The sequence below is a fragment of the Hyperoodon ampullatus genome (genome assembly GCF_949752795.1).
Source record: "Hyperoodon ampullatus genome assembly, chromosome: 3".
Lineage (NCBI taxonomy): Eukaryota > Metazoa > Chordata > Mammalia > Artiodactyla > Ziphiidae > Hyperoodon > Hyperoodon ampullatus.
In genome coordinates, this window is record NC_136916.1 from 5,522,926 (window position 1) to 5,546,590 (window position 23,665).

Genomic DNA, 23,665 nt, shown 5'->3' on the forward strand with positions numbered 1-23,665 from the left:
CACTCTGTCAGTGATATGTCTTTGGTTTTCTGTCTTCCATTTTGTATGCATGGGTCGGTACTATTTAGGAGTCCACGGATCATTTCATGTTGCAACTGTAGTCAGAAATCTCTAATGGTCTCATCAACTATGCATGCACCAAATTATCAAACCCGTGCAGAGGAAGTAGATAGAAATTGGCAAGCGAGACTTCTGCAAGAGATTTCCTTCCTCTTTGAGTGTTGTAAGAGTGGTTGAGATGTTTCAGGGTGGTGCGGGGGTGGAAGATCTAAAACGCAAAAACCCTAAACGAATCTTCTCCTGAAGAGGATAACTGAAAAGATTCTATACAGCAGGTTTTGTACATATACATATCCACATCTGAAGATACATTAAATGGCAACTTGAAAATGTAAACAGCATTTCAAGTATTAAAAAAAAACCCAAACCTGTAAACACAGTTATACAAATTCGATCTTCATATTCAAAGTAAGAACCTCAGTCTTTCCTTTCTTAATTTCTGCTAATCTCCTTCCTATGGACTCAAGGCCTTAAATACTATTCAGATGGGGTAAATCTTGGGGCTTTCTAAAAGCCAGGAATGGTACCCTTAGTGAGACCCAGCCACATGCTGGCCAGTAGTCCCAGTGAGTCACAGCTGGGATGGCCTGTGGTTAACATTCTGTTCTGAAAACAGAATCAGGAACAGCAGGCACCCACTGGTTTCCACGGTAACCGGTATTTGTGTACTTTGAAAAATGACTGTTCCTTTTTGGGTGGTAAATTTAACGCGGGAATGAATCGTTGAGGTGACGTTAGCCATCTGTGTGACTATACACAAAAACCCGTGATTTAATTAAGTGTAAACGTTAGAAAGACATAAACTTAGGGGTATGGGGTTTTTTCTTCTGGAGAGGTATTTCTCTACACTAAGGAAGTCATTAATTTACTTGACATTATACTTAAGTATCTTCATCAACGTCTATTGGATGTTTATTTCAACGCATCATTCTCTTCCCTCCAAAGGCAAAAAGAAACTACTTGTTATTCACCACTGTTCCCCCCAGACCCACTCCCTTGGCCCCTAACCCCCATTCCATTCACAGTTATTTAAGAGCCACTGGGATCAGGGGCTCTCCTTCAATGAAGTAATTCCATCCGGAAGGAAGAAAAAAAAACATCCCCTCCAAGTCATGTGAAAGTGTCACGTTTCTTAACCTTGCTGAGCTGGGAGGCAAAAGCACTCCACTCTTTAGGGCCGTGCACAGAATCTAAACTAGGGCTCCTCAAAATGTCGCTACCTAGTTTTTCAGAAGATCCACGAAGCCGAAGGCAATTATAGTTCTAGAGAGATCTTACCTCATGTTTTGTTGGCTAAAGATGAAGTAATTAAAGTTTTGGTCACTGCAGTACAATCCAAAGTTTAGAATGAGCCTTTTGGAGTGGAAACCAGTAGAGCTGTTTTCTTGTTTATTATGCTTTGGCGTGAGAACAGTCTGTTTATTTGTGTACTAATTAGTCTTGAATTGGAATTCATACCCTGGGTTTAATAGGAACTCTGCGGCTGAAGTAAATACCCTGCAGGGAAGCAGTAGTTTAGGAATAACCAGGTTACCACACAGACCCTCCTGCCCTTCTACCTCCTGCAGTGGGTGGCGGGTCTGGAGATGGGAGGTGGAGGGCTCTTTTTGTTTCCTCTTCTTTTTATGTGGCTTTATTCTTTCTCTCATTTTTGCTCCCTTCTCATGTCTTCTGTCAACCACCTACAGTATTAGAAGTTTGATTATAAATACACACATTCAAAGCAGCGGTATTTAAAAAATGAAAAGGAAGCTGAAGAGACAGGTCTGAAAACTAAACCTCTTTATCATGTGCATAAAACGCTTAAGTTTAGTACTTAAGAGTGAGTGACATAACGGACTTCTGAGTTTCTCTTTTTAAACCTCAACTGACCTTCCCCGCGTCGTCGCACAGAAATGTACGGCTGGTCAGCCGCCCGTTTTGAGAACTCAGTGAGACGACCCAAATTTAGAAACTTGCGATGTTTATTATGACCTTGAACAAGGCCCTTCTGCAGAGTGGCCACAAAGGGCGCAGACCTTTTGCTGCCTGAAAAGAGCATGCTGAAGTTTAGGACTGTAAGACCCTAACGTGTATCTAACTGTGCAGCGTTAAAGTAACAATGCAGATTAAGTGCCATTAAAAGCAATGCAGCTGACGGGGAGATGGCTGTGTTCCTTCTCTGAAGCTGTATTGGGAACCTGCCCTGGACAAAGCCCTGCGCTAGGCTGTGAGGGGATGTAAGAGGTAGTCTGGGCTCTAAGGAAACTCGTAATCAGTAGGGGAGAGAGACACATATGCCTGTCACCAGAATGTGCCCATTTCCACAAAGAAGCACAAATGAAAAGCTGAGGGGTTTCAAAGGAAAACTAATTTATGACCGGCTACAGGGATTAGGGAAGGCTCCATGGAGGGTCTTTGTAGACTCTGATTAAGAAGCTTTCCATGCTCAAATCAACATGCTTCAAACAGTATTTTCTATCATAACATTTCAGTAAATAAAAATAATTTGGTCAGTGTGGAATTTATTGAATCCAGATGATACATGTACATACAGACACACACAAGCACATACACTCACACGTGTGTACTCTTCAAGAGAATAATAAAGGAAGTCCATGATCAGATACTTTCCATTTTTTTATAATGGGCAGCTCATCCCAAGGGTAACTGGAACAAAGCATTTAATGTGGACATTTGGGGATTAAAAGAAAATGTAGCGGCCTGAGTCATGAGGAAGCCAATCTTTTTGGATTATCATTATTTTTACCAATCGAAGAGATATGGCAAAGATGTTTATTTTTTTAGTTTGGAGCTATGTATCTGATGAAATTAGGCAGATAAAGGGTACCCAACAGGATGTATAAGTACCTCAGTGGGGAAATGGGCAAAGACCTCACAGAAAAGTTGCAAGAGAAGAAAAAGAAATGCCCAATAAACATGAAAGAAACTCCAACCCCAAAGTAACAACTTAAGACAATTACAAAAAGAAAATAAATTTTCACTATTAGCCCCACTTTTTAAAATAATAGCAGTCATAAAATATTTCCAGAAACTGCTGGTGGGAGAATAAATTGGTATAAACTTTCTGGTAAGAAGTTTAATAATATATATCCAGAGCCATGAAAGATGATGCTCTTTAATTCATTCCCTTTATAGGAATCTTTCCTAAGAGAAATTTAAACTATCAAACAAAGATTTATATTTATTGGCCCCCAGATTGGAAATATCCTAAGTGAACAACAGTAGAATTATAATGTAAATACAGCATATTAGTAGTATTTTGTGCCACTATTAAAAATGTTTACACAGACTATTTAGTGACAGGCTTAGTGAAAAGCAGGGAACACAATTAAATGTGTAGCCCAAATTGATACAAACACATATTCACATATTCCCCTGCACACATATGTATATATGTACATATGCAAACAAATGAAAAAAATGTTGGTGAGAGAAGCTTCTGGTATTAACAACATATTAACTGTGGTTCTCTTCAGTGGGATTAAATTTTGTATCTTCCTTTCAGAGTTTTCCAAAATGTCTAATTGTTTAGAGTTAGTATTTATTTTAAAAATTTATAGCTTACAGTTATAATACTGATATTCACTGAACATCTCTCATGTGTGATTCATATGTGAACCCATCTCACCTGGCCCAGCATTTCCTCCTTCTGTGCCTGGATTATATTGGGTTGGCCAAAATGAACTCTCTGTATATAATTATCTATTTTTAATTCCTGTACTCAACCCACCTCAGTAGATTTACCCGTAGCTTTTGAACCAAGGAACAGCTTTTGCTGCATGAGTGGACTTTGCTTTTTCCATCTGACAAGCCCTGTAGCTTTTCACACTGGGAGGTCTCTCTCTGATTGCAGCTCTATGATGGCCCACGGCGCATGGGGCGCTATTGTGGAGCAGGCAGTCCACCTTCAGGGAGCACCACGGGCTCCAGGCTTCAAGTGCTGTTTTATACCGACGGGGTCGGTCACCATGAGAAAGGATTCCAGATGCAGTGGTTCATCCAAGGTAAGCCCTCTGCTGATCTCAGTTGTATTTGGTAGTTACTATTTGACCAAGAAACGTTCCCTTTGCAATTCTATATTTGGAAACAGTACCATCCACGAAGAGTGGAACTGATCCTCGGTGGCTGTGGGGTGCCCGTGGCTGTGGCAGCTTGAAGCGGGATCTCAGTTCCCCGACCAGGGATTGAACCCAGGCCACAGTGCTGCCCCGGCTCTCGTCTGCTTTGTAAAAAGAATTTTAACAAAGAGATGGAAAACAGTGAAGCAGGTAAAGCGTTTATCAGGAGAGGAATACGTGTGGAGAAAGAACGGATGGGCTCAGGTTGAGAGAGCGAGCTGTGCCTCTGGGGTCGTTTAAATCACTTATACGGGGCAGTTCTTCCGGGTCTCCTCTGGCCAATCATCTTGCTTTGTCTGGCTCTGAGTCCGTATTTGGTCTGACTCGGGGCCCTCCCCTGTGTGCGCGTGCACCATTTAGCCAAGATGGATTCCAGCTCAAGGGCCTCTGGAAAGTTGACAGAACGTATTATGGTCTGGCGCCCCCTCCCTTCTCCGAGCCCTGAGGACCCCTTCTGTGCATGTGTAGTTTGCGAGGTCTCAAGAATGGGAAATAGGGCTTCCCTGGTGGCGCAGTGGTTGAGAGTCCGCCTGCCGATGCAGAGGACGCGGGTTCGTGCCCCGGTCCGGGAGGATCCCACATGCCGCGGAGCGGCTGGGCCCGTGAGCCATGGCTGCTGAGCCTGCGCGTCCGGAGCCTGTGCTCCGCAACGGGAGAGGCCACAGCAGTGAGAGGCCCGCGTACCGCAAAAAAAAAAAAAAAGAATGGGGAATATATGGTCTCTCTATCTTCTGTCCAAGCAGGGCTCAGCTCCTCCTCGCTCCTTCCATTCTCTTTATCATGGAGCGTCTGTCCACAAGGGACAGATTCCAGCTGCTCAGCCTGGGGCCCGTCTGTCTCCTGCCTCAGAACCTGCGTGGTAATCTAGTGCCAGGCCTCAGAAAGTTTACTCAGACGTTGGGGGCTCTTGGGGAGTTGAATCCTGTTGGGGTTAAGACAGGAAGTGAAGTCCAAGTGGACAGGCTTTGGGTAACGGCTTCAGGAGGTGCAGCCGTAAACTGCTTACGAGAAAGGTGGAAGCAGAAGGAAGTTTCCAGGGGTGAAGGCCTGTACCTGGGTGTGGCAAGCAGGCCACAGGGTGCGATGGCGTCTCTCGGGGGAGTGGAGCAGAATGCGATTTAAGACTCACCCTGACACTGAGCAGAGAGGGAGTGACGGGGATAGAAGGGAAGGACGAGAGTCGATCAGAGAGAGAAGGGGGAGGGAGAGGATTGGGCTGTGAGCGGAACCTGAGCAGAAAGCTTGAGCCAGTGATGCACTAAGCCAAGGACGGGGGTCATATCTGCCAAACGAGTACGGGCAGGTAAGAGCCTGCCTACGAACTGGTGGTTCCGAAAACAGGTAGGGATCATCACTCCTCTGAAGATGAAAATTCATCTTAAGCACAAGTTCTGAAACTTCTAGACTGACCTCATGTGGGCCAGTCGAAAGGCAGAGGACCCCAGGGCAGTGCTTCTCAAACCCTGGTCCCCCAAAGCAGCAGTAGAATTTGTGAGAAATGCAAATTCTCAGGCCCCATCCCAGATCTATGGAATGGCAAACTCTGAAGGGAAGCCCAATAATCTGTGTCTTAACTAGTCTCCCTGGCGAGTCAAGTTGAGGACCACTCTCCTAGAGTGATCTAGACCTGAAAAATACAGTCCTCGTGAATATTATACAAGCAGTTCTAGGCCAAGAGCTTAGGGCTCACTACTAGGATTCAATCAACTTGAAAGAGGAGTGGAGTTGCCATGTTATACCTGGAATCACACACAGACGTCCTACAGTGTGGTCCTGCTGTCACAATCAGGGGTGAGCCCAGGGTGAGCATACGTGAATGTGTGTTGAGGGTTTTTAACATCCTAGTACATGTATTATATGCATCGCAGCCCTTTACACAACTGAAGAGCCCTATTACATACTTGAGAATGTAAGACGTTCTATTATTATGAACTGGAGCCTGAGTCTATTTCGTTAAAATACACGTATAGGGTTTTTCAGTATTTAAAAATATTCAGTGGTAATCCACAGCTACTTATAACTTGAAATACAGATTATAAATTCCCAAAGTACATGAGCTATGATAATTAAGCTTGTGGAAGTTCTGGATTGTCCTTTTCATCAAACAGGTAGATTTAACCTTGGAATGTCAATTTATTGATCTATTAAATGAAGGAGCTGGATTGATTCATCTCTGTAATACAGCCCATCTCTAGTATTGTGTGACTCAGAAATAGCCTGACTCTGAGGGAACTAGAGACAGTGTGGAAAGACCTAGAAGAAACAGGAAAATCTTGGGACATGGCCCAGATTCTGAAGGGCAAGGGGTATTTTCCAGAACAGTGTTTCTCAAGCTTCCACATGGATATGCGTCACTGGGGATCTTGTTAGGATGCAGATCCTGATGTGAGGGCTGAGGTAAGGCCCCTGGATCTGCATTTCTGAAAAGCTCCCAGGTGATGCCGTTGGCGTGGCTCTGTAGACCACACTCGAAGAGCTTTCTCTTCTCTGATCTCTGAAGCGGTAAGGTTCTTTCTCACTGGGGCCCCAGCCCTTATCCTACTGACACTGAGTCAGAGAGTGGAAAGCGAGAAATGCCAACCAGGAGGCCGAGGCTCGGGGCCTAGGGGCGCGGCCCTCAGCCCGAGATACACGCAGGAACTGCCTGGCAGTTTTCACAAGTACCGGTGTCTGGGTTCCAACCCAGGAGATAGGATTCCATTGGTCTGCGGTGGGACCTTGACTACTGCTAATTTTGAAAAGCTCCCTAAGTAATTCTGCCATGCAGCTGGGACGGAGCATTTCAGGAGAAGCGATTTATTTTGCTGGTGATATCTTTTTCCTCAGTGCGCTGCTTCGTCTCCCCTCCAGGCTGTTGTAGCCATACTAGCCCAAGGCCACACTGAGGACTTCATGGTCAATATTGGCTACCCTGGACGACTGGGTTTCTCCGGCCGACACACTTGGCACGGCTTTGAGTTTTGGTTGGGAACATTCTTTTCTTCCAGTCCCGTTTGGAATCTGTCTTCATGTGGGAGAGTCAAAGACATCCTCTGTCTCTTCTTGTATCCTGTTTACTATTTCAAAACTTACTCCCAATTGCTGAAAACTTGCTAAGCTTGGAACCAGAGTTGTGCAACAAAATTTTGCCAGATAGGACCAGAACTGAATAATTTTTTTTTTTTTAACTCTGTGCCACCAGATGTAAATTATGCTTGGGAAGAACCTTCTGGAAGGAGACTGTTAGAGGTCTAGATCTATGCAAAATTAACTGTCCTATACTATCGCTACGCAATGCTGAGTTTATACTCAGCATCTGAACTATGTCTTTAACTCGAGACAGCCGAGAAGAGGGGCTGACAGAAAAGAGAAGGGTCAGGGAGGAGGCCTCCAATGGAAGAGGTTCCCTCACTTCTCACCTGTTGTTGGTAACCTGAAGACATAAATCCGATTTCTAGTCATCCCTGTGTTCCTTCCAGAGATACTAAGGAACTGTTAGTGTGTGACTCCTGCACCAGGCCTGGTTCCTACCCTCCTGGAGCTTACAGGCGACTGGGAGAAGTAGCCATCCAGCCAAGAGGCACATAAATAGACATGAAATTAGCGGTGTGGTGATGCCACAGGAGCATACAAAAGGGGATTCAACCTGCACAGGAGGCCAGGGCAGTCCTGCATGAGGGTGCAACTTTTGAACTAAAATCTAAGAATAAGCAGGAGCTAAGGAGGCAAATAGGAGAAGGAAAAGGGTTCCTACTAGAAGAAAGACCCTGTGGTGGGAGGGGGCAGGGTGCGCGTGGGGATCCACACGTCCAGGGCGGCTGGAGTCCAGTGTCACTGGTCCAGCAGGAGGGTCCGGAGAGCGAAGCAGTGGCCTTTGGGTCCCTCACTGTTAGGGGCTCGGGCAGGGACGAGCTCATACCCTCTCTTTCCCATAAACCCTTCAGATTTCAGAGAAATATGAGTTTTTTCTTCTTTTTATGCATCTTTATTTGGGAGATTATCTGGACATTGAGCTTTGAAGCACTTATGACATTGAAGTATCACATGTGCATACAAAAAAAATGTTTACTTGAAATAAAATGTTGGTTTTCAGTTCCTTTTTTTTCTTGTCATTTAAAAATTTATTTTTATACAACTTTAAAGGTTACTTTCCATGTACAGTTATTACAAAATGTTGGCCGTCTTCCCCGTGTTGTACAGCACGTCCCTGAGCCTGTGCTACACCCAAGGGTTTGTCCCTCCCACTCCCACCCCTATACTGCCCCTCCCCGCTCTCCACTGGTAACCGGTAGTTAGTTCTCTCTGTCTGTGAATCTGTTCTCTTTTTGTTATATTCACTAATTTGTTGTGTTTTTTTAGATTCCACGTATAAGCAATATTACGCAACATTTGTCTTTGACTTACAGAGAAATGAGTTTTGAGTAGCATCTGGAAGCACTGAAGCAACATGGCATGTTGTGGGATTTGAATACAAAATATTCAGTAAATAATATTCATAATATTATGAATATTATTCATAATAATATTCGTAAATAAATATTAAACAGATACAAGGTCCAAAATACACTTAAAAATTAGTCTCAATTTTAAATTAAAGAGAAATATTCTTGAATGTGCCTGTGCGCACATGCACGTGTGCCTGTGTAGGTAATTCAGAAACGTTGTCTGAGCGCAGCCTCTTCAGATCCGCATCTCAGAGTCAGGCTCCAGTGCTGGGCCGGGACACCCAGGCTGACACTGGCCGGGAAGCTGCTCTTCCTCACCAGCCAGAGCAAGTGCCTTTAAACTCTGAGCCTCTTTTCACTAGAATCAAATCTCCTTTCAGACCCTCTTTCTCCTCCCCGTCTCTTCCAAACTATGCAGTGAGAAATCCAAAAACCTGTTCGCTGCAAGTTCAGAGTCTGCAGTGGCATCATTTCCTGACCATTGCTGCCGAGGAAGACTCCCCATGTGCTTCATTCATGAGGCCAATTAATAAATAAACCCGCTCACAAAATGTGCCTCTTTGTCGCCCACACAAATCTTCTATTTGCTTTGAGAAAATGGATCTACAGTCGGGCTTTCTTTGTGGGCACATCTTTAAAGTGGTGTTGCGGGTGTGAGATTAACCACACTGCGTCGCCTTTATGCAAAGCATCAAAGAGAATCCCGCTCTGCAAAGAAAGAAATGGCCACAGTTGCCCTGTCTGGCTAAACGGTGTGCAGTATTCAGCGCTGACAGCATTGTCTGGGGGCTGAATCTGGCCTGGCCTCGGGGACCTGCATCTGGGTTGCTGAAGAGAATATAGAACTTTCTGCAAGCTGCGTGAATAGGGCCTCCCAGCCAGCTGCGCAAACCCCTCGCCTCTTCTGATCACGCCTCCCAGGGGCCCTCTTTCACTTGGCAGTGGAATCCGGCAAAAAAGCAAGGTCAAGGAGCTTTGTGAGTGAAAGAGTGACATTTGCAAAGGGAGAAAACCCCTGAACTGGGAACAGCAGAGGAAGGGCGAAGTGCATGGATCAGGGGGTGATGTCACCCTGGTCTTTCACAAAGGAGAGAGTGGCCTTTTCTCCGGGGAGATAGATGACATCAGCCTCTTGAATGGGGGCTGGTTCCATTTTCTCATCTTTTCAGCTATTAACGAGATTTCTCAAGCTTTGAGGGTTTTTCAGAGATCAGCTCGGGGTTTATAAAAGCTGTATCCTGATCCTGCATGGCTGGCTTGGTTTGAACATGAGCCAGCACTTTCTGGACCACCTGTGGACACGCAGCACTGTGTCAAAGCGCTTCTAAAAGATGCATTTTGAGAGCCCTGGTAAAGACACTCCCTGAGGTCAGCAACATTTCCCGTAAACCTTCCCTCAGTTCTTTCCCTCCTCACATGGGCATTTCAGTAGTCTTTGTTATTGTTGGTCTTTCAGGGGAATTCCTTCTAATTTGTCGTTTTTTATTCCTTTTGTGATTTAGAGTATGTGTGCTGGGGTTTCTGGGAGGTTCACCCTTTGAGGACAAAGGTTTTATCTTTTGTAATTCAAAGAACAGTTTGTGGTTCTGCATCTTGTGTTATGATTACTTGGGGCCTCTGCGACATGTCTTGAGGACATGTTTCCATTCAGTCATTCATTCAGCCAACCAACCAGAATATGTTTATTCATGACCGGGTTCTGGACTGGGCGTTTATAAAATGTAGAGAGTGTATTCGTTTTCTCAGGCTGCCATAACAGAATACCAGATTGAGTAGCTTAAACATCAGAAGTGTATTTCTCACAGTTCTGGAGGCTGGAAGTCCAAGATCAGGTGTCAGCAGGTTTGGTTTCTCCTGAGGCCTCTCTGTTTGGCTTGCAGACTGCAGCCTTCTCACTGTGTCCTTACGTGGCTTTGTCTGTGTGAACCTACTGATGGCTCTGTGTGTCCAAATTTGCTATTCATATAAGGAGGCCAGTCAGGTTGGACTAGGATCCATTCTAGGAGCCTTATTCTGGCTTCATCACTGCCGTAGTAGCCCAATGTCCAAACGCAGTCACATTCTGAGGTACTGGAGGTTAGGGCTTCAGTGTGTTAATTTTGGGGGAGACACAATTCAGCCCATAACAGAGAAGAAGGAGACAGCATCCTCGACTTCAGGGAGTTGGTCAGTAGTAGGGGAGACAGACAAAGCAAGTGCAGAATCCATGATCCGTGATGCTGGGGGGCCAGGGAGGAGACCTAGGCTGGCCGCAGGGACTTTGAGAGGCCCTCCAGGCCGCTTTGACACTTGAGCCGAGTTTTAAAGAATAAACAAGAATCAGTCAAATATCTGGGAGAGGAAGGCATTTCTAAGTAGAAGCAGGGAGGCTTGGGTTGATTACGGCAAAGGTTTTCAACCGGTAAGTGTTTCGGCTAAAGCACACGGTCCCAGCACCCACACCAAGGGGGTGCACATTGCCTCTTGGGAGGGTGAAAATATCTTATGCTTCATGTATAAAGCACAGATACATAGAGTACACAGCAGGTATATATTATATCTGCGATATTAAATTATTTGAGCCATTGGGAAAAAATATCCAAAAAGCCTCCTTAGAAGGGCAATAATGAACACACGATTGAGAAATACGGAGCTAAAAGGAGGATAGAAGGTAAGGCAGGACAAGTTGTCCAAGACCGGTTGACGGGAACCATCGCAAGCACTCGGATTTTATTCCCCGGGTCTGTCCTGAGCCCTGCTTGTGCACCGCATGCAAACATTCGCAGGAACCTGGAGGCACGGTGCTTGCCAGGAGAGTGACTTTTGAATTGTGGTCAGCAGAGATTCTGCGGCAGGTTCATAAGGCCAGGGTGTGAATCACGCAGTCTGGTCCTCATCTCAGGCAGAGACCTTTCCCTCTCCTAGTGTCACTTCCTGCTGGGCAGTGATAGACCGTCACAGAGAAAGAAGCGGTAAAACACCTCTCCCACTCTGCCCCTAAGGTCACTTCAGCTGCGATCAAGAATGTGCCCTTTGTTCAGTAACTCTGTAAGCAAGCTCTTGGTAAAGACAGATGGGGAAAAACATAGACTCCTGCGATTGTTTTATTATGTTGTGTGATATGAGATAAAGAAATCTCGTTCAGTGTGGGTCAAAATTTAAGTAAAAGAGAAGCTTTTAAGAAACCTTAGTGCTGTTGAATTTAAAAGTGATTTCCCTAACTGCTAACTAGGCTTTCTTTCACATTTATACATGCTCTATCCTGCCCTACGTATTCTGGCCACTTCAGCCTATTTGATAGTTTGGACTTTCATCTTTGTGTTACTCTTAGAAAATGTTTAAGCCTGGAGACTGAAAGCGAGTACAGTCTTAGTGAAGAACCAAGGCACAGATTGCTGTATTATGATACTGTGTCTGATTTTTATTTATGGCAAGTTCTCACTTAACATCTGTATTGGAAAGAAGTTCTTAATGGATGATGCTAATGTAAAAAAAAAATCTGTTTATAAATTTGTAAAAGTGGGATGATCACTTACTAAGAAAACCCTGCAGTGCTTTTTGCCTCGGTTTCACAATTTTTCCAGCAACCAGAGGCAGCATTAAACCTAGGCAGACATTTCACTATGAGCGGAAAAGCTAAATCCTGACATTCTTTGCCTCCTTGACGACAAAGGAAAATACACACACACAGAGTTGACCTTCATGTAATGTTGGCTCTGAGTCTCGTATCCAGGGGCAACCTTTTAGCAGTCTGGCATCCCAATTCCCACATCACTACTGTTTGCAGAGGTTGAGCTCTATTTCCACGGCTACTCTTTCAAACAGTTACAAAAAGAAGAAAGTAGCCCTCAAACAACCATGACCTTCCCAAATCATATATTGCACAATTTGTAATAGTCCTTGAGACTTGGGCCAAAAAGAAGGGCTTTCTTGAACCTTCTGTTTGTGTTCTGGTTCCTTAGCAACAACACCCCTGATAGATACTGCACTTACTTTCCAGGGGATTCCACACTTTTCTGTACAACGTGAAAAAAGAAACCATGCATTTTTTTCCACAGTTTCAAATTTAGCCCCAAATGACTAAACCAACACAGAATAAACACGATGTTCAGTGTAGAACATAATTTTTGTCCCCAGAGATTTCTCTTTTTGAGCATTTACTTAAATAATGCCGTACTTATCTCTGACATTATGTATCCAAGGACTTGTTTTTTTGTATATGCCGCTAGATATTCAGAGAAACTAAAGCCAGCCTTCCGTGGCCTTGACTCACAAAACCAAGAATGAATCTCTGGTGTAGGATAGTAATTACATTCCAGAAGATTTAACCTAATTCTGTATTCTCTGTATAAGTGATGACATTGATATACCTTATCCCTGATTTTTTTCTCCTTCTAGTTATACTTTCAGACTACTCACAGGCTAAATAATACAGATTTATCAATACTACCTAAATGTAATTTTACATTTATTTTAAGACGTTAATGGTGATAAAACTAAAACCACGTTACCATGTTAAGAGCGAACGAAAATATGATTTAAATGCTTGGTGCACTGACTTACTTGACACCTCATTTATTATTACTGGACCAAGTAATCATTTAAAATGTTGATATTATAATTTTTGAAAAGCTGGTATTATCTTTCTACCATGTGCTGGGCCTTTGGCTAGCATTTTAAAAATACGATCTCTTGTCTTCTCCTAATAATCCTCTGAAAGCAGCATCATCATCCACATATTATGGATAAGAAAACGAGGGAGGAGTCTTAGAGAAGTCAAGTGACTTCCCCAAACTCAAAGAGGGAATGAGGACACACAACCAAGTGTGTGGTGTCGAACTCCCAAGTGTTTACACGGCTGCACTCTGCCAACAAGCAAATGATTTTTCCCCACAATTTTTCATTGCAAAAAAGATGAGATGGTATTGCAACGCAGAGAAGGTCAGAGCTTATAGCAGGTAATTTTGCAGCTAAATTCCCACTGAGGATAATGGCTGTTTTTCAAAGAACGTGTGCGCTGTCTTTCCCAAGTAAATAGTGTTCCAGTTCCAAGGTCTCCCCGCTGAATTGCACGGCTCCTTCTTCCGTAGCAGTGACGGGGGTGAAGCGCAGCACTTAGCCAACAACTGGTTCAAAATAGCTGAGTTTGCTTGTCTGCCTGTCAACACAGTGTCTGCTTTATTCCTCATTCGTACAGTGTTCTTTCTCTGGCGTGGCTACATACGGTTGCTGTAATCATACACTGTGAGCTGGGATAGACCACAGAGGTCATCTAATCTGTTACTGTGGCTTAGTTATGCAAAAGAGCTTACAAGAGAAGTGCTATTAAGGAGAAGGATAGCTACCCCATAATAGATTGGTTGGACGAGGGTGGAGCGCTTGAGGGTTTGGTTAACTCAGGACCCCAGTCAGAGGGTACGTGGGCTGACTGGACGCCCGAGGCATGTGTCCCGTGAGGGACCAGCACCCTTCCTGTTGTCCTCACAGGACATCATCTCATGGCTCAGGCTTGGACAGAGCTTGGAGGGTCAGAGGACACCACGACCGTTGGCATGGCGCTGCCCACACTTGTCCATTGGTCCATCAGGGGCAACCTTGCTGTGGAAGAAAGGCTGGGGGTTGGGGGAGGTGAGAGAAGGAATGGGGGTGGACGAGGGCGAGTGACACAGAGACCTGTGGGGAGGCGGTGAGCTTCTCTCCCTGCAAACGCGCTGTGTACCAAAATAATTCAGTGGAAAGAGGGACTTCCCTGGCAGTCCAGTGGTGAGAACTCGGCCCTTTTACTGCCAAGGGCCCGGGTTCAATCCCTGGTTGGGGAACTAAGATCCCGCAAGCTGTGCAGCGTGGCCCAAAAAATAAATAAAATAAATAGAAACAAAGCTGGATTTGAATGAATACTTAGTATGAGTGTTGAACTTGGAAATCACATAAAGGGAACATGTTTCCTCTGTCTTTGCCTGTTTGGGGGATTTCATGAAGTAGCTATTGGTAGTCTTATGCATGACTACTTATTTTAGGGGAAGTTAGTCCAGCTGCCTTGGTCTCATTTCATTTCCTTGGAAGATGTTTTTATATATTTTGTTCAGAAATCTTCAATAATTACAAAAATGTGTAAGAGAGAGAGAATGATTGATTGATTTCTCCTGAATTGTAAGCAAAGAATTTCTACTGGGAAACCATTTTTCAACTTGGTTGGAATGAGTAGATTAGATGAAAAAAGATATAGTTAATCAAAATGAAAAGATGACAAGATCAACTATACTTGTTTGGGTCAAAAGGAAAGATTTTTAAACTTTCATATAAAGGAAATTAAAATTTATATTATGTAAAGAGTCCTAAAATATGGGTACATTGGCTTCATGTCTTTTTAATGGTATACTAAGGTGAAACACTTCAATATTCAGATTCAGAACATCTCAGAGAGTCCGATGGCTATGAAAATATTAATTCTGAATATTAATGTGACATCTTACATGGTCATTTAAAAGTCATTTTATAACTATGGTCGGCATTGATTTCTGAGCTCCTTGTAGCCTTATATCTATTTTCCAAGTCATTAACTGCATGTTATGACCTTATTCTTTCACTCTTTTTTTTTTTGTCCCTACCATTCAAAGTAGATAACTCTACTCTGTATCCATTGCTGTATGGAATACATTTAGACAAAATGATTATCACAAAGTCTGGGTCTGGGATGAAATCCTTACGGAAGATGAAACTTTCTGAACCCTCACCCTAAACGCTTGAGTCGGCTTCTCCTAATGTGATACTGAGCTTAAGTTTGTCTCTAGTTTTCTCAACAATAGACTTTGTGCTGAGTCTGAACGTTTATGTCCCCTCAAAATGCACGTGTTGAAATCTAACCCCTAAAGTGATAGTATTAGGAGTGGGGCATTTGGGAGGTGATGAGGTCATGAGTGCAAAGCCCTCATGGTTGGAATTAGTGCCCTTATAAAGGAAGCCCCAGAGGGACACCTCACCCCTTCTGCCGTGTGAGGTCTATAACCCAGGAGAGGACCCTCCGCCTCACTTCCTAGGCCTGCTGTAACAAAATACCACAACTGGGTAGCTTAAAACAACAGAAATTTATTTCTTCACAGTTCTGGAGTCTTAAAGTCAAAAATCAAGGTATCAGCAGGGCCATCCCTTCGAAGGCTCTAAAGAAGGATCCTTCCTCACCACTTCTAGCTTCTGTTGGTTGCTGGCCATCCTTGGCTTTCCTTGTTTTGTCCATGTGTAACTTCAGTCTCTTTCTCAGTCTTCATATGGCCCTCTTCCTTTTGTGTGTCTGTGCCCAAATCTCTCACTTCTTAGAAGGGCATCAGTTATATTGAATTTCAGCCCCCCTCTAATCCAGTATGACCTCATCTTAACTTCATAACGTCTGCAAAGGCCCTATTTCCAAATAAGGTCACGTTCACAGGTTCCAGGTGGACATGATTTCTGGGGGACACTGTTCAACCCAATACAGGAGGTTCTGCAGCTTTGACAACTTTCCCCTCTCCTGGAGTCACCTGCTTTGTCTTCTTTCTTCTTTCTTTTTCCTCTGGAGAATTTCCCATTCCTTGGCCTTTACATTACCTGGTTTTCTTCTCTGATTTAATCTCGTGATTGCTCCAGCTGGTGCCCTCTCTGTCCTCACAGAATCAGTCTAACCCACAAAATCCCCCAGAATATTAATCTGCAAATCCTTAAGATCAGGTGAATTTGGGGGCCCCACTCATGGCTTTGTCCTCAGAGAGGAGTGTTGACCTGATTTTAGTCTTCTCTCTTAGGATGGATACCTATCACTTGCCTTTCTCCTATACCTCGGGACTGTGCCACACACTTTTAGACTGTTGGGGGATTAACTGGTAAAACCAAACCAGGAATTGCTGACTTTTTATGGTTCTTATATGTGCCATGGTCACCATAAGACAACTTTGTCCATTTTAAGGAGCTCGTATCTGTCTCCACCTCCATTCCAACCTAACCTGAAAGTTTCTGTTCGAAATTGCTTTAATTACATTATTTGTATGTCTCATAGGTAAATCAGGCAATCTGACTCCTGGGCATATATTCAGAGAAAAACATTATTTGAAAAAACACACTCACCCCTATGTTCATAGCAACACTATTTACAATAGCCAAGGCGTGGAAGCAACCTAAATGTCCACCAACAGATGAACAGGTAAAGAAGATGTGGTACATATATGCAATGGAATATTACTCAGCCATAAAAAAGAATGAAATAATGCCATTTTCAGCAACATGGATGGACCTAGAGATTATCATACTAAGTGAAGTAAGCCAGACAAAGACAAATATCATATGATATTGCTTATATGTGGAATCTAAAAAAAATGATACAAATGAACTTATATACAAAACAGAAATAGACCCACAGACATAGAAAACAAACTTATGGTTACCATAAGGGGAAAGGTCGGGGAGGGGTAAATGAGGAGTTTGGGATTAACATAGACACACGACTAGATATAAAACAGATAACCAACAAGGACCTACTGTATAGCACAGGGAACTCTACTCGATACTTAGTAATGACCTATAAGGGAAAAGAATCTGGAAAAAAAATGTATATATAACTGAATCACTTTGCTGCACACCTGAAACTCACACAACATGGTAAGTCAACTATTAAAAAAAAAAAAAAAAAGAAGTGAGGCCTGTGTACTGCAGGAAATAGTTGAACCTTGTTTTGGGTCGGACTTTCCCAAATTCTGAGCTCCTAGTTACCTTTTCTCATTATAGCCACCCCATGCCTGACTCCTATGAAAAGAGTCCTTACTGGTAACTCCTCCTTGGGACCCTGCCCCCTTCACCTGCTGCCCTTTTGCATGTCAGAGGGGAATTGGACAGACCAGTGAGTCTCCTCTCCAGGTCTTGCAGAAGAGAAGGTTTTTATTTTTACATTGTAGAAAAACTATTAAAATATAAATCATTCATTTTGATGAAGCATGTGAGCATCATCATTTATTATTTAAAATTTATTCTTTTACTATACTTTGGCTTTTCAGCTTCTTTTTCACATTTACCCTGATCTCTCAGACATTTGCCTCCAAAATTAGAGGATAAGGATGTGAGGATGTCCTGTTGGGGTCCGTTCTCTGTTCCTTTTCCTCCAGCCTCAGGGGGCTTTGGCCCAGAGTCACTTCCAAGCGGGCAGGCCCTCCCAGTGCTGTTGGTTTATGGAACATAGTTTCAGGAAAATGCCAAGTGTAAAGAGGTTTGAGCAATTGTAATAGCAGGAAACACAGATGTGCTTTTAAAACTTTGGGCCTGTAATTCCATCTAGCCGTTTCATTGCTAATTTGCTTTTATTAAAAACAAAAAACAGGGCTTCCCTGGTGGCGCAGTGGTTGGGAGTCCGCCTGCCGATGCAGGGGACACGGGTTCGTGCCCCGGTCCGGGAAGATCCCACATGCCGCGGAGCGGCTGGGCCCGTGAGCCATGGCCGCTGAGCCTGCGCGTCTGGAGCCTGTGCTCCGCAGTGGGAGAGGCCACGGCAGGGAGAGGCCCGTGTACCACAAAAAAACAAAAAACAAAAAACAAAAAAAAACACAAAAAACAAAACAAAAAATCAACAGCCACCCCAAACCTTGAGGATAGAACATACATAGACTATGCTTTTTGTTGTTGTTGTTGTTCTGGAATTTTATAACTCGTTTCTTGTTTTAGATCAAACAAAAAAAAAAACCCCCAAAAAAACAGTGTAAGCAAAGTTCTTTTTTAAATTTAATTTATTGTTTTTTTGAATTTTATTTTATTTATTTGCTTATATATGGAAAAGATTTAAGTTATCTTCACAAGTAAGCAGGTTTAGCAACAACTTTTAACTCTTTCTTGTTATGAGTTCCGTAGATCAATGTGCTTCCTGCTGATAATGTAAGCGCTTCCTTTCAGTTGATGGCTGGGAGTTTGGAGGAAAGTAGAATCAAACAGATTATCAGTCACCAGTACTAAAAGTTTTATAAAGATTAACTAATTAAAACTGAAAAACATATGATTCTCTTCAGGACATTATTTTATTCCAGTTCAGCTGATATCTGACGATGTTAGCATATTAGATTTGTCAGATTTGTCTCAAATTAAATGAAAAAGCATTTTGCTTTATTTTTTTCTGGTTGCTATGGTGACTTTTTTCCTCAGTAGATGGGCAGGACGATAATGAGGGCAGTGTTCAACACTGCCGTTCCAGGGCCTCAGGGCTGAAATGCCCAACGAGGCATAGCGGAGAGAAGGCAGAACTGCGAGGAGGGGCTTAGGGGCAGGAGGGGTTGGCGGGGGGAGGTTGGCCCCAGATCCGCCGTTCACTATGTGAGTTACAAGTCCAGCAGCCTTCTTGAGCCTCACTCTGCTCATCTCTAAAATGGGCCTGATATGATCGCCTACCTCGTAGAGTTGTTACGAATTTCAAATAAGATAACGTGCTCATTAGAAGCACATTGAAAAACTGTGCACTACCATACATATGTGAACTATCTTTATTGTAGCTTCATGAACAATTGATTTCTTATGTCTTATCGGGTGTTCATGATGGCTCTTTAGCTGGTGTGGTAATTCCTCTTCCAGCTCCAGGTCTTTCCCTCATCTCATCCCAGATCTGGATAAACTCCTGTTCAGTTGTAATACACAGTATATATGGAGTGATTGTCCTATGCAAGACACTTAGCTAAAAACCTTACTTCGGACTTTTCATTTAATCTATATCACAACCCTATGAGGTTGAGTACTAACACTGCTACAGATGAAGACACTGAGGATTAGAAAGGTTAAATTAGTTATCCAAAGAGTAGCATAGCCAGGGCTGGAATGTTTTGTCTTATGCCATGGCCTGTGCTTTACTTGGTATATTATTATATTTCCAAAAGTTTTGCAACTCTGAAATCATGTCTCCTCCATGAAAATCTTTTCTTGCCAGTTGGTGCAAAGAGCCCCTATCTCTCTCTGTTTCTTCTGAATATGTATCCTTCAGAGCTCTTTATTCATCACTCCATTCTACTCCTTGGTTAGTATTTTCATCATTTAATTATTTTCTCCATGTAGACCTCTGAAGTGCTTTCCCAAATCATTGTCCTCTGTTTTAGATGACTGAAGCCCAGTTATAGAAAACTTCTGTTTTCCTACATTTATTATTCATTCAACCAGACAGGTACGTGATGATGACGAGGATCTTGGGAGTCTACCCATCACCTCCTATGTCATTTCCCGTTGGCTATTGGTCGATACAACTTCTTTCATCTCCAGCCTTGTCTGTCTTCCCTTTTCTACCCTTCTTGTGACCCCCTGGTCACTCATCCAAGGTCACAGACATGACTGACAATGACATGATTTTTTAAACTTATTGCACAGCCTGCTAAACTGTGTTTTTTCCACAGTTTCATTTGTTTTAATATTTGCAGATGTGGCTATACCATTATTTCTACTCTAAATAAAATGTAGGCACCTGAGATTTTCTGGAAGCCTTGTTGTTTCCATCTCCAAAGTAGCTGGTTGGATTTAGAAAGAGATTTTCTTCTGTGACTCACCCAGGAGAAAGTGTATTTTAACAAGAGACCATCAAGTCCTGAATCTCACACCAAGGGAGACAGTGCAGCAAACAAACAGTTTTTCTCTTTCCTGGCCCCAAGTAAGCTTAAATTTAATAGGAAAGTAAAATTAGGATGTTTGTTTATGTGGAAAGGTTTTTAGTATTAGACATCAGCAACACTGGGGACCGCTCCATAGGTAAAGCAGCTTTTACCAAATAAGTAGATTTTTGAATTCCACAAAATAAATTTATTTATTATAAATTTATCATAAATTTATTTATTTATAAATTTATTTATTCATTTATTTTTGGCTGCACTGGGTCTTCGTTGCTGCATGCAGGCTTTCTCTAGTTGCAGCGAGTGGGGGCTACTCTTTGTTGTGGTGCGCGGGCTTCTCATTGCAGTGGCTTCTCTTTGATGAGGAGCACGGGCTTCAGTAGTTGTGGCACGCAGGCTTCAGTAGTTGTGGCACGCGGGCTTCAGTAGTTGTGGCTCGCGAGCTCTAGAGCTCAGGCTCAATAGCTGTGGCACATGGGCTTAGTTGCTCCACGGCATGTGGTATCTTCCCGGACCAGGGCTCAAACCTGTGTCCCCTGCATTGGCACGTGGATTCTTAACCACTGTGCCACCAGGGAAGTCCCTGAATTCCACACTCTTTATTAAAAATAAAACAAAACCAAAACTTGTTTCTACCACACGAGGTGCAGAAATAGTAAAGCAAAGAGAATGAACAGCTTTGCTATTCAATATAAACAAGATATTGTTGATGAGGCAGAATTAAATTATTTTGCTTTTGATTCATTTCAGCATTTGGAACATGTTTTCTCTCCTTTAGAATTAAACACAATAGGGGTTTTTGGACTGTCTTGCTATTTCCTTTGACTGGCAGTGGGACAGTATGTGTTGATATAGGTTCCAAGTCACATTTCCTGTGTTGTAACCAGTCTCTTTTTCACAGCTAATTAAGTAGAAAACAATGTATAAATACAATTCAAAAGATTCACATTGTATACTCTTTTAAAAACTCTACTATTTACTGTGAATTATAGTTTTTGTTTTTCATTTATAATTTTAAAAACTCAACTGTTGGTGTGAATTTATTATTTTTCATTTTTATCTATAATTATCCAATTCCAAATTCATATTCTAATGTTTCACTGTTAACCTAAAGATAGCTTGAATTTATGAAACAAATTATCAAATAAATCATTACATATTTCATTTTTCTTTGGTTAATAGAAATGTTCTCAATTTTGTTATGAATATGTTTTCCCTTGTCCCTTAAGGAGAGCATAGAAAAAATAGATATCATTCATTTTTTCAGTTTTTGGGTTTTTTTAACATCTTTATTGGAGTATAATTGCTTTACAATGGTGTGTTAGTTTCTGCTTTATAAGAAAGTGAATCAGCTATACATATATCCCCATATCTCCTCCCTCTTGCGTCTCCCTCCCACCCTCCCTGTCCCACCCCTCTAGGTGGTCACAAAGCACCAAGCTGATCTCCCTGTGCTATGCGGCTGCTTCCCACTAGCTCTCTATTTTACATTTAGTAGTGTATATATGTCCATGCCACTCTCTCACTTCATTCCATCTTACACTTCCCCCCATTTTTTCAGTTTTTTAAAGATATATTTTGACATAAATTTTTTTTTGCTTGATACCAAGTACACATTTATTAAAGAATTTCCAAATCTAGGAAAAAGAAATGATACCCAGGAGAGTGAAGCATAACTGGCTAAATGCTGATAAAAGTCTCTCATCTGTGGAATGAAATTAGTATCAAAAGAGAATTATGCCAACACTGTACTATTGAAACTAGCAAATTCTAAAATATCTTTTGGCAGTTCGACATAATGATTTATTTATTTTTATTTATAACTTACCGTCAATTAGCACGTGAAAGATAAAATAGAATTCACTATTTTTTTTCAAATCAAAACTTATTGAAATTACTCTTTGCAAACTGAAGGAAAAGCAAAAAGAATTTAATGATTTGCAGGAGGGCATGTGGTAATAGCACTTTTTTTATGTCTACAGATGGACTTTTTTTTCCCCCAGGGACATTAAATATACCTGGCTTCTTTAGCACTGCTTGTACTATGGCACATGCTCAATAAATATTGATTGAATGGATGGATGGATGAATGGGAATTGGAAAGTTACTTTATGTCTTTCAAAATTTAGAAATACAAAGAGGGAATTAAATTTCTACCATAATTATCAGAATTAACTTTATATTTCGTACTTTATAGTTTTTACCATAAAATACCACTGAATTAATTTGTTCTATTTTGCATTTGATGTGAACTGTTAAATCAAAGTTGTTACCTTTGGTAAATTAAACTTCAGAGGTAGTGAGATTATGAAGGAGAAAAAGAAAGCTGCAAAGAGTCTTCAAGCTCCAGCAGTTTCTTTGTCTCCTCCTCACAAGCACCACAGTATTTTTTCCCCAGTATGGTATCACTTTTAATAATATTGGAATTTCTCTTTAGGAGACACACACATAAGTGCTATTCATGAGAAAAGAGCATGGCATACCTAAAAATAAAATTGTGCTTTGTTTTTTTATAAACCTTGTTTATGTTTATTTTAAACCTTAGGGAAAAGTACACTATGGGTCTCCAGAGCTGTAAGTGGGTAAATAAAAAAGTACTGTAATTTTTCAAAGCATCATTGACTGCCAAGAATCTGATATTATCATTCTAGCTTACAGCAACTCAGTTAAGGGTATTAGTATCCTGCTATTTGCAAAGGAATTTACAAGGAAACCTAAAACAATTGGAAAAGACAATGGAAAAATATTATACAGACTTTTAGGTGAATCGACTATGATTTTTTTAAAAGAATTAGATTATCTGATGAGCTGAATCTAAATAAAAATGCAGGTGAGGTATCCAAGCTTCCATTTCCTTGTTCTCTTTTATATTATGTGACCACAAAGTTATTTTCTGCTAAAGGTTTTTTTTTTTTCCATTGGCTTGCTTATTTGATGCAACTGATACTAAGAACCATAGGAGCTGAAAATGTAGGTTGAAAAAAATGGGGGTAACAGACTGGCTTTGCTTACCTATAATGTATTTTAGTAAGAGATGATTTCAATGGGCCACTGTGTTGCACAGCTCCAGGGAGCATCATCTGATGGAATACACTGCGACTGGTGCCCCCTGGGGTTGTGCAGTGGTGCTGAGCACATATACATAGCCTGATTTTGGCTTCAGGAATATTTTCCGTGGATGGTTATAGTAGGAAAAATATTTTTGAATCTTCATGCATTTATGTTTTTTTAACATTCACCACAGGCTACAAACAATGTCAACACGTCTAATTTTAAATAGCTTTTTCGCAGGACTTTAACCAGAAATAAAAGTAGAAACTTGATAGAAAAGATACTGTCCTGTGCAACAAATTTAAAGTTTGAAAACACAGAGGTTTTTCAAATGGAAGCAGGAAACTGGCCATTCAAGAAGATGGTAGCATGTTGAGCTGGAATCCGATTTCTTTACACAATCAGCATTCTTCTTGGAATTCTCAGCTCTTTTCAGTTAAGT

The 23,665-nt window shown here is 42.0% G+C and overlaps 1 protein-coding gene across 1 annotated transcript in view; it reads left to right on the forward strand.

The window, feature by feature from the left end:
* Positions 1-23,665, forward strand: part of CUBN (cubilin) — a 276,969-nt gene that overhangs the window by 89,762 nt on the left and 163,542 nt on the right. The window contains exon 28 of the mRNA XM_079700464.1: positions 3,917-4,067. Coding sequence (XP_079556590.1) covers positions 3,917-4,067 — 151 coding nt within the window. The remainder of the gene's footprint in view (positions 1-3,916; positions 4,068-23,665) is intronic.